General features: G+C 44.9%; 1 protein-coding gene across 1 annotated transcript in view; it reads left to right on the top strand.

Moving 5' to 3' along the window:
* LOC310862965 (inositol 1,4,5-trisphosphate-gated calcium channel ITPR1-like) overlaps positions 1-12,003 on the top strand; it is a 146,788-nt gene that overhangs the window by 95,716 nt on the left and 39,069 nt on the right. The window contains exons 40-41 of the mRNA XM_083771087.1: positions 3,412-3,553; positions 10,204-10,382. Coding sequence (XP_083627213.1) covers positions 3,412-3,553; positions 10,204-10,382 — 321 coding nt within the window. The remainder of the gene's footprint in view (positions 1-3,411; positions 3,554-10,203; positions 10,383-12,003) is intronic.

Below are 12,003 nucleotides of genomic sequence, written 5' to 3'. Positions count from 1 at the left end.
CTTTCTGTGTGGAGTTTGCATGTTCTCCCCGTGTCCCCTAGGGTAGATACCCACACAAAAACATGCCGTAATCCTGGTCTCTAAAACTACCTCCCCCTGGCCAGGGAAAGGAAGTCGTCGTAATAACGTGTCCCTTCCACGCGCTACGTCCGGCCGGGGAAATTCCCCTCTGTCAGGTGAAAAGAAGCAGCTTGGACTCCTCATGCATAGATGAGGTCAGTCCGCTGCCCCCCCAGGTTGGCAGAGGAAGTGTAATTGGCACTGGGTGAAAAAGAAAACTGGGTTACAAAATCGTGGGATAAAATTTTTGAAAAACAAACAAACAACAACATGACGTCACTGAGCCACGGTGATGAGAGGCTCACCGCTCACCCAGACACATCTCTCTGTTTTTACTAAAACTACAACATGACGTCACTGAGCCGCGGTGATGAGAGGCTCACCGCTCACCCAGACACATCTCTCTGTTTTTACTAAAACTACAACATGACGTCACTGAGCCGCGGTGATGAGAGGCTCACCGCTCACCCAGACACATCTCTCTGTTTTCATTAAAACTAAAACATGACGTCACTGAGCCGCGGTGAAGAGGGACTCACCGCTCACCCAGACACATCTCTCAGTTTTTACTAAAACTACAACATGACATCACTGAGCCGCGGTGATGAGGGACTCACCGCTCACCCAGACACATCTCTCAGTTTTTACTAAAACGACAACATGACATCACTGAGCCGCGGTGATGAGGGACTCACCGCTCACCCAGACACATCTCTCTGTTTTTACTAAAACTACAACATGAGAGACTCACCCAAACACGTCTCTGTTTTTACTAATCACTGTTTCGGTGGTCAACATATTATGACCTAAAACTGGAGTATGAATAGACCTTTAATCTCCACAACGAGAGAGATTAATCCATTGGTAAAATATCTCTGACGGTAAAAAGAGGTGTTGAATGGCTTCCCACGCTGAATGCATAAATTAGCAGGAACGCTTATATTTATTTAATTTTTTTCACTTTATGCAAAATACTCCCCGCGACAGGAAGATAAGCCAATCCTGACAACCAGAGCTGAACGTTGATTGATTGATTGATCGATGGATGTTCTTTGTTGGAAAAAATGCACAAACATGAACATATTCGTATATTATCGGTCAAAATGAAACACAGAGAAGATTGAGAGCTCTCTCTCTATATCTGTAAACTGAGGTATACTAAACTAACTCCAACTTCAACCTTTGAAAGTATTAGAAACAAAATGAGGACACCAATTCTGTCTCTGATTTGACAATCAAACGACCAATCAGGACTGCTTAAATAAAGTACACACACCTGACCCCAAATGTGACGTACTGTATGTCAGTAACGCGCACGCACACACGCACGCACGCACGCACACACACACACACACACACACACACACACACACACACACACGCACGCACGCGCACATCCTTTCATCCATGGGGGGTCTTTCAGGTAATAATGGGCCTTGGTTAATATGACGACAGCAACATTGACAGTGGGAGATGAGTCATGGCGTGGGGAGGGGGGGGGGACTGTCCATTGTGGTCTAGTGGCTAAGTGGCTACATTTAGTGTCTAGTGGATACATGCAGGTACAATGATACAGGTACAATGGAATTGAGTTGACATGTTTTTCTTTTAAGGGTAACTCGAGGGTCGTGCTTTACAGTCATTAATAGCACTTCTGTGATAATGACGGTAAAGCACACCCTCTCGTATTATGCTTAAGTGAAGGTTCTGCCATGCCTCCCAGTGTTGGCTGTTATGTAAACAGATGCCAGGTCATTACTCATTATTGACCTGACATCCTATAGTCTGTATTACTTATAATGATCCTAGATGACTGTTTCTATGCATTTGATGTATTGTCATCTCCGCTCCCTCCATTGGCTCAGTACAGAACTCTGATGCTGGCATTCAAAGCAATCTTGCAAGTCTGATCGAACCCTACAAACCCTCCCGCGCGCTCAGATCAGCCCGACGACCTTACAGGCGTATGCAAAGGCTCAACTTATCTAACTCAGATAGCATTTTGATGTAGACATAGCACTATATATATGCATAGTTTCATATTGCACTGTTAGGTTCTTAGCGTGCGTATGATGACATGATGAATTTCATGTTAAAACCCAATCCAAGCCATCCACGAGATATCTTGAGGAAAGCAATTATTACCATCTGGGCCATCCATGAGATACACAATATTTGATTACAACATATTAAAAAAATATTATTACTTTACTTTACTTTATTATGGATCCCCATTAGCACTTGCAAAAGCATGGCTATTGGTACTTTTTAAATTTTGCTTCCGTTAGCTTCCGTTGCTAGCCTCCACAGGCCTCTCATGGTAGAAACAGCCTACATGATAGTCCGCGGTACACATGCATGCGCACACGGTGATTAGTGTTATTTTCTGCTCAAAGTGGGACAAAGTAGCATGTTTGGGACCTTATAAAACATTAATCTGTGCTCGCGCTAAGAAAATGAATCCACCACTCGTTGGTACACATCCTAGAGTGAGGCTAGACTACAGATATGGAGGGCTATTACTTCCGGGTTGGGCGGATGTGGCTCTTCTTCTATGCTTATTTCGTGCATTTCACTGGCACTAGCCTCACGAACGGTATGGAATCTTTAACATGAATCCAAAATGTATTATTATATTCCTTCTAAAGACTAACCAAATTAAGTGTTCATGTGAATGGAATTGGTCTTCTACAATGAATGAATGAATGAATGAGGCAAATGAAAAAATGTAATTTTGAAAGAGACTATTCAGTTTCTCAGACTTAAGTCATCCAACCACACAAATTCATAATTGATCTACCTTATTACTAACCTGACGCTGCCAGATCCAAGAAGCTTGCTACACTTTGTTTCACAGCTTATTGGGATCTGGGATCTCGGGAGCCAATTCGATGACGGGGCTGTTCCTTTTTTTCAAGATACTTGGTAGATGATTGAATGGGACCGTCTGTCTATCACCGTGTGGGCGTGCAAACACAAGCAATCATATTGAGTAACCATGTTCCCCAGACATCCGGTTTCGCACATATCCCGCCCTTAGCTCACGCTGATTGGTTCGAACCACGGAGCGGTTCGGTGTTAGCTCAACTCCCTGAGAGATCCCAGATGGATGCTGTGTTGGGGAACATGGTTACCCAATACCGCCCCCATCTGGCAGAGTCAGGTTACCTTATTACAGAGTCTCTGCCTGATAGAGTTGTATAATGAGCAATAAAAAACTAAATGGGCCAGCGCCCCTCATTTCTACATGTTGTTTAGGCATCTCTCTCTCTCTCTCTCTCTCTCTCTCTCTCTCTCTCTCTCTATCTCTCTCTCTCCCCCCCCCCCCCCCCCCCCCCCACACACACACAGGGGGAGGCACTGAGGCAGATCCTGGTGAATCGGTACTATGGTAACTTCCACCGCAGTGGAGCGGCCGGTCGCAGAGACAGCCTGACCGCCTCCTTCACCACCGGACCCCTGGGCCCGGGAGGGGCCGCCAAGAGCCAATCAGGTGAGAGAACACTTGTCAGTGGGGTCAGTGGGGCAAGAGCCAATCATGCTCATGACATCATTGTCTGATCTGAGTTGTTTTGAGATGATCACAGTTATTGTTGTCGTCACAATGGCTCTCAGTCATGTGAATGAATTCAATACAGTTATTACATGGCTTGGTTGAATGCTTGATTCTGATTGGTCAATCGCTGAATTCAGCGGTGTGTTATTTGTTGATTTCTTGAACAGACCGCTCCGCCCTATAATCAAACCCACTGAGCACCAGCTGCGCGTCTGCGCCCCGCTTGATTTACTGCTGTTTCCAACATGACAGCCATGTAAACACACACACACTGTGACAGCCATGTAAACACACACACACTGTGACAGCCATGTAAACACACACACACTGTGACAGCCATATAAACACACACACACACACACTGTGACAGCCATGTAAACACACACACACTGTGACAGCCATGTAAACACACACACTGTGACAGCCATGTAAACACACACACACTGTGACAGCCATGTAAACACACACACACTGTGACACACAATGTCATTTACAGCCATGTAAACACACACACACACACACACTGTGACACACAATGTCATTTACAGCCATGTAAACACACACACACTGTGACACACAATGTCATTTACAGCCATGTAAACACACACACACACTGTGACACACAATGTCATTTACAGCCATGTAAACACACACACACACTGTGACACACAATGTCATTTACAGCCATGTAAACACACACACACTGTGACACACAATGTCATTTACAGCCATGTAAACACACACACTGTGACAGCCATGTAAACACACACACACTGTGACAGCCATGTAAACACACACACACACACACTGTGACACACAATGTCATTTACATTTACAGCTGAGCCATGTAAACACACACACTGTGACAGCCATGTAAACACACACACACACACTGTGACACACAATGTCATTTACATTTACAGCTGAGCCATGTAAACACACACACTGTGACAGCCATGTAAACACACACACACACACACACTGTGACAGCCATGTAAACACACACACACTGTAACAGCCATGTAAACACACACACACACACACACACACACACACACACACTGTGACAGCCATGTAACACACACACACACACACACACACACACACACACACACACACACACACACACACACACACACACTGTGACAGCCATGTAAACACACACACACTGTGACACACAATGTCATTTACAGCTAAACGTTGCTCTCAAAACATTTGAGCTAGAAATGGACTAGCAGTACCCGGAAATGTATTCTATTTGATCAACTCACTTCCTTGTTTTCCGACAGTGGTCCAGCCCTGCAGCTACTTTTTTTGTTGTGTTTTGAATCAATGTATTAATTTATGCCATATAATAATAGGGGTAATATCTGGCTAGGTGGTCATTGTCGGGATATCATTCACCTTCAGGGATAATTATTTCACCGTCTGTGAATTGTCTCCCGACAAATTAATGACCACCTAGCCAGATATTATCCCTTACTTATTGTTGTCGTCACAATCGGTTTCAGTCATGTGAATGAATTAAATACAGAAAAACCTAATTTCTCAACCAACAAAAATGTGCAGCCTGCGTAGCTAGTTGAGGCAGCACACCAACCTGATCAGGTGACCACTATAGTCACATGACAGTACCCTATACCTCAGGGGTTCTCAACCCGTGGGTCGCAACCTTAGAGTATATTAACCCATTCTGAATTTCTGACCTGAGATCAGATTCATACGAGGTTTCCACTGGACACACACTGGTCTGATTAACCCATTCTGACCTGAGATCAGATTAAAAAAATGTCAGTCGTTCTTCGATTTTCTCAAAAATAGCAGACCTACAAGCTCGTAGCGCGCCACTCGGTGGCGCGCTATGAGCTTGTAGATCTGCTATTTTCAATAGCTAAAGCACGACATGATGCTAACACCAAAATGGGTGCCTGCCCAAAATGGGTTAATAGAGACGTCACCGGATCGCTCCTCTCATCCACTTGCATTGAGTTGCTCACCTGCAGCGCATGATGCGCTCTTCTGGCGTTGGAAACAGTACATTGACTATCATTGCGCGCGTTCACTTATGAAAAATATGGCCAAAGCATTTCCGGGGGTCCCCTGCAGCCAAAAACGTTGGGAACCCCTGCCCTACCTGATCAGGTGACCACTAGTCACATCACATGACACCCTACCTCAGGGGTGCCCAAAAGGTAGATCGTGATCTACCAGTAGATCACAAAGGCTGTGCAGGTAGATCACATGACTTAAATAAAGATGGCTTGGTTTATTTACGTCAAAAGGGCATGTGAACTCAAACCCACAATTCAACAATTTGGTTTTAAGATTTTGAATTTTGTATTCATCAATTTTGTATTAATCTCTAGGGCCCCAAATCACACCTTAGAAAGCAAGTGTATTTCAAACACAAAGTGTTTTATTTTTTACTGGGGGGTCATATTTTGACAGCAGGGTCATATTTTCACCATCTAATTATTGGACAGTAGTAGGATGTTGATATTAATTTTGTATTCATCCCTAGAGCCCCAAATCACACCTTAGAAAGCATGAGTATCTATTTCAAACACAGTGTTTTTTGCCTGGGATGCCTGTCATAATCACCCCCCTCCCTATCTAAGTATAGTCATATTTAGGGCCCCAAATCATACCCTAAAAAGCACTAGTGTCTATTTAAAACACATATCTTGACAGCAGAAACTGCCTTTCACCCCCCTCCCTGTCTAATTATTGGACAGTAGTAGGATGTTGATATTCATCAACATCCTCCTACTACGGGCTCGTAGTGTTGGGGGTGTTGGACCTTCCAGGGACCCCCAAATGGAGTTGCACCACTCACTTCCCAGTTCACACGGGTGTGATTTTTCACTCTACTTTGGCATGACACAAAGCCATTGAAAGATGAAGATGTGGTGTGTGTGTGTGTGTGTGTGTGTGTGTGTGTGTGTGTGTGTGTGTGTGTGTGTGTGTGTGTGTGCGTGCGTGTGCGTGCGTGCGTGCGTGCGTGCGTGCGTGCGTGCGTGCGTGCGTGCGTGCGTGCGTGCGTGCGTGCGTGCGTGCGTGCGTGCGTGCGTGCGTGCGTGCGTGCGTGCGTTTTGATTGATTGATTTACAGTACATTTTAAGCACAAACTCAATACAAAGACTGTTAACTGTGAGTGGACGACCCAATTAAGCATTACACTTGTTTACAACAGGGTCCACATTGTTCAATTCATCAAAACATTTAGAGACATACAAATAGACACTTCTATGTAGCTAAAGAACAGAACAGGAATTCATCATATAGGAAGCAAAAAGGGAAAAGATACATATACAGTGAGGGGAAATGGGGTGGGGGGGGGAATTCAGATTTTACAGAGGCCAGTTTCGAATTGCAGCCATCCGTAGGTGCCCTTTGAGAGCGGTTTTGAAGGAGTCAAGGGATTCACATGTCTCAATGACTGTTGGTAGGGCGTTCCACATTTTGGTGGCATAGGAGCGAAAATAATTTAGTCCCTTGTTTGTGCCGAATCTGGGTTGTACATGGTTTGTTGCACTCTCTCTGGTGTTGTGGGTGTGGACTTCGTTTACATTAAGGAAGTATTTAGACAGGTACATGGGTATCTTGGTGGTGTATCGAATCTTGTGGACCAGACCCATTGCAAGATGCTGTACTCTGTCGTCGACCCTAAGCCATCCCAGCCTGTCAAAGTGGGCAGGGGTGAGGTGGGTTCGGGGGGTGAGGCCAAGTAGGAGCCTGGCCAGTTTGTTTTGGGAGGTCTGGAGCCTTGTTTTAAGGGCCTTTGAGGTGCTGTGGTACCAAGAGGTGGATGCATAGTCAAAGAAACCTTGTACGAGGGCTCCTGTTAAGGTCTTCAAGGTGTTTTTGCTGACCAGTGAGGAGATCCTGTAAAGGAATCTTGTTCTTTGATTGACTTTTTTGATTACGTTGGTGGCCATCTTATCACCGGAAAGATTGGCCTCCAGGATGGAACCTAGGTAGGTAATTTGATCTTTTCGTGTGATAATATTGTCACCCACTCTAACCAAGAAGCCATCTGCCTTGCTGAGATTACTATTTGATCCGAAGAGGATGGATTCAGTTTTTCCCAGGTGTAAGGATAGTTTGTTATCAGCGAGCCAGGTGCAGATTCTACCGAGTTCAGAGCTGAGGGTCTTTTCAACCTGCAGTTTGTTCCTGTCCGAGACCAGCAGTGCTGAGTCATCTGCGAACAGGAACAAGTTGCAGTCACAAGCTGAAGTCATGTCGTTAACATATATTAGGAACAGTAAAGGCCCTAGTATGCTTCCTTGTGGGACGCCACAGCTCACTGGGAGGGGAGGGGACAGTGTTCCGTTCACCTCCACCATCTGTTCTCTCCCCTCCAGGTAGGATTGCATCCAGCTCACTGATGTGCTATCAAAACCAATAGCTTTAAGCTTGTTAACCAGTATGGAGTGGTTCACAGTGTCAAAAGCCTTTTGGAGGTCCAGCATGACCATGCCGCAGTATTTTCCAGTGTCCACCTCGTGTTTGATGTGGTCGCTCAAATAGAGGAGGCATGTGTCAGTGGAGTGGGATGTTCTGAAACCAGATTGGAACTCGTACAGCAATTTATTAGTGGCAAGATACTTTTCAACCTGTTCATAGACTATTTTTCCATCACTTTCGAGATGGAGCTAAGAATAGAAATAGGGCGGTAGTTGCCGGGTTCTAATTTACTCCCTTTTTTGTACAAGGGGGTTACTTTGGCCAGTTTAAAATCTTGGGGGACCTGTCCCTGTTTGATGGAGAGGTTAACTATGTGGGTGATGACTGGAGCTATGGAAAAGGCTGAGTGTCTGAGACATTTGGAGGGGATATTGTCATGGCCAGTGGCCTTGTGGGGTTGGAGGGCACTCAGTTTTTTAAGTACCTCCTCGGTTGTTACCATTGCCATTTTGAAATCATCTTTACAAACACCAAGGTTTTTGTAGAAGGCTTTGATGTGCTCTACACCAAAACGCCCAGAGTGGGAGGGCAGTTTGCTAACCAGCTTTGTTGCAATGTTTGTAAAGAAGATGTTCAGGTGGTTGGCTACATCAAGCTTGTCAGTGATGAGGGTGTTATTCGATTTGATGTTTATGTTAGTAAACCTGGTTTTTAGTTTCTGACCACAGCCTAGTTGGTTGTTTAGTAACTTCCAGAGTTCCCGAGGATTGTTTTTGATTTCCTCAGCTTTATCATTGATAAAGTTACATTTGGCAGATTTGGTCATGGCAATTACACCGTTTCTTAGCTTGTTACACTGGGTTTTTAGGTTGCACAGTTTGGTTTGGAGATTACTGTCGAAGCGCTTGGCTAGCATGGACTTGCATTTCAGAAGTTCAGAGCATTTGTTGTCTCTGGCTTTCATTGCAGTCAGTATGTCCGAATTCATCCATGGCTCCGAGCGGGTTTTGACCCTGACGGTTCTCAAAGGAGCCATGATGTTTAGTACTGATGTAAATTTGGTTTTAAAGCCAAGCCATGCTTCTTCGACTAGTGAGCTCCTGAGCACATCGGACCAATCCAGACTCTCCAGTTCAAGGTTAAAGGCCTCACTAGAGTAGGTTTTGAGGTCCCTAGATATGACTGTTTTGTGACAGTCAAACTTCAGTTTTTGTATTTTGCGGGTACAGAAAATCATAAAATGATCACTGAGCCCACATACAATAACCCCTTTCTTGCGTGCGTGCGTGTGTGTGTGTGTGCGTGCGTGCATGTGCGTGCGTGCGTGCTGTTTTTTAATAGCCAAACGTATACACGGATACAGTGGTTTAAACGATTGCGACACTGTGCACAATTAGCTGCGGACCCACTTTGAGAAGCACTGGTCTAGTGTTGTGTAAAAAGGAGTCAGTATTTGACCTTTGGGTTATAAGAAGGAACAATCATGAGTCATGCGATGACTCATTGAAAGCAGTAGTGGTCGTCTGGTCTTGGTAAAACACAGGCTGGTCTGACTGACACAGAGAGGCCTTTTACACAGCAGCTTTACAAATAGTTGCTTTATCTTTATCTTAAACACCATGCAGAATAACATTCAGATCCTATCGCTGTAGACAAACAATGTGGTGTTTGCAATTTAATCAACCATACTTTTTTCATAATAGCCAATAGTGTTTGTTTTTGTGCGTGTGTGGTGGCTGTGTGACTGCACTGCACTGCACTGCACTGCACTGTACAGTACAGTACACAAGTAGACATTATCATGATAGTTATTTATTTGTAGAAGATGGAGTGCCATGATTTTTGTATTTTTCCAGTTTTCCAGTTGTTTATGAGGTGACAGTACTTGGTGTGGTTGTTACACGTATGTGCAATGACGTCTTCCCTTTGTGTTTCTTCCTGGAGGCTGACAGCAGCAATGCCTGTCATCATTTCACTTCATAGTAGGACCCCCAAATCACACCTTAGAAAGCACGAGTGTCTATTTAAAACACGGGTAGAGTTCTCAACAGGTCCCTCAGCAGAGGAGAGATGAGTTCCTATACTTCCTATGTTCTGTCTACTCCACAGGGTTGGGTGGTCCGGGCAGAGGGGAGATGAGTCTGGGGGAGGTGTCATATGTTCTGTCTACTCTACAGGGTTGGGTGGTCCGGGCAGAGGGGAGATGAGTCTGGGGGAGGTACAGTGTCATCTGGACAAGGAGGGCGCGTCGGACCTGGTCATCGACCTCATCATGAACACCAGCAGCGACCGTGTCTTCCAGGAGAGCATTCTATTGGCTATCGCCCTGCTGGAGGGCGGGAACACCACCATACAGGTATGCATGTTGTCTCAAGCCCGGCTGTCGTTGTGTCCGAGGTTCAGGTCAGACTTTTGGCACAATTAGAATATTAACATTTCTTAAGAAAGATAGACATTGTGTGCGCTAACATTAGCTGTTTCTTCTTCTTCTTCTTCTTCTTCTTCTTCTTCTACTACTTTTTTGGGAGGCGTTAAAACGGTCGTTCCATTTCATGTAAATCTGCCTCAATAGTGTGATACTTTGTCGCCGTGTTGAAAATAATCCAAAGTGCCGATCGACAACAAAGAGCGGAGGAGGAATGCTCCCGTTGCGCGCCACCATTGCCATTGGAATGCATTGGCCTCAATTTCCCAGAAGCCTTTGCAATGCCATTGCGACAGAAAATGTTCCGGTGACGTCATACGAACGCGTCCCGTAAGTCTTAAAGATTATAATTAAAAACGCAATGGAACATAACTCGTGTAACTCGTGACGGGAGGGAAAGTGTTTAACAGATGGCAGAATGGTTATGGCTACGAGGATGAAACCAGAAAAAGACAGGGTCCTCATTTTCAAATCATCAGAACATTTAAAGATGTACAAATGTACACTTCTATGGAAAGAAAGGAAATCATCATAGTCATAGTCATATAGTTACAACTTACAGCTACATTTAAAGAAAGTTAAAAAATCACACCTGCGTGAAGTGAGTGGTGTAACTCCGTGTGGGGGTCCCCGGGGGGTCCCCGCCCCGTGTCCGAAACATTCAAGAAATGAATAGTAGTGGTAAATCTACTGTACTGTACTGTACTGTACTGTACTGTACTGTACTGTCACTGTACTGTAACACCCCAAATCATCATATATGCCGTCAGTCTGTGTGGTGTGTGTGTGTGTGTGTGTGTGTGTGTGTGTGTGTGTGTGTGTGTGTGTGTGTGGTTGCATAAGCGGAGCAGCTTGCATAATGGCTCTTCTTCCAAGTGGTCACGTGACCTCTCCCGCCTGTCGGTGTGCTTACATAATGCAGAGCTGCACTGGTGGAAAGTGACTTATGGTACATTCACTCAAGTACAATTTGTATGGTGTTTTCACACAATGTGAGCTTGTAGATCTGCTATTGTCAAAAAACATGAAAACATGAAATGTGACATTCTGCATAATGAGTATACTTAAAATCTCGGTATAGGCCTACTTTAAGTTCATTTTGATGCCTTTTTTCTGTTCTTTTTTTACTCGGTGCATTTTCATTTCTGGACTACTTGTAACAGAGTACTTTTAGACTTTAGAGTAAAAAAAAAAAGTGAGTACTTTTTGCACCCCTGCTTCTCTGCCCTGTCTGTCTGTCTGTCTGTCTGTCTGTCTGTCTGTCTGTCTGTCTGTCTGTCTGTCTGTCTGTCTGTCTGTCTGTCTGTCTGTCTGTCTGTCTGTCTGTCTGTCTGTCTGTCTGTCTGTCTGTCTGTCTGTCTGTCTGTCTGTCTGTCTGTCTGTCTGTCTGTCTGTCTGTCTGTCTGTCTGTCTGTCTGTCTGTCTGTCTGTCTGTCTGTCTGTCTGTCTGTCTGTCTGTCTGTCTGTCTGTCTGTGGGTCATGCTGGGCCTAAAGGAACTGGGGCTGTGTGTGTGTGTGTGTGTGTGTGTGTGTGTGTGTGTGTGTGTGTGT

This window comes from Protomyctophum parallelum (assembly GCF_964188405.1).
Source record: "Protomyctophum parallelum genome assembly, chromosome: 8".
NCBI classification, from domain to species: domain Eukaryota; kingdom Metazoa; phylum Chordata; class Actinopteri; order Myctophiformes; family Myctophidae; genus Protomyctophum; species Protomyctophum parallelum.
This window is presented reverse-complemented; position numbering and strand designations above follow the sequence as displayed.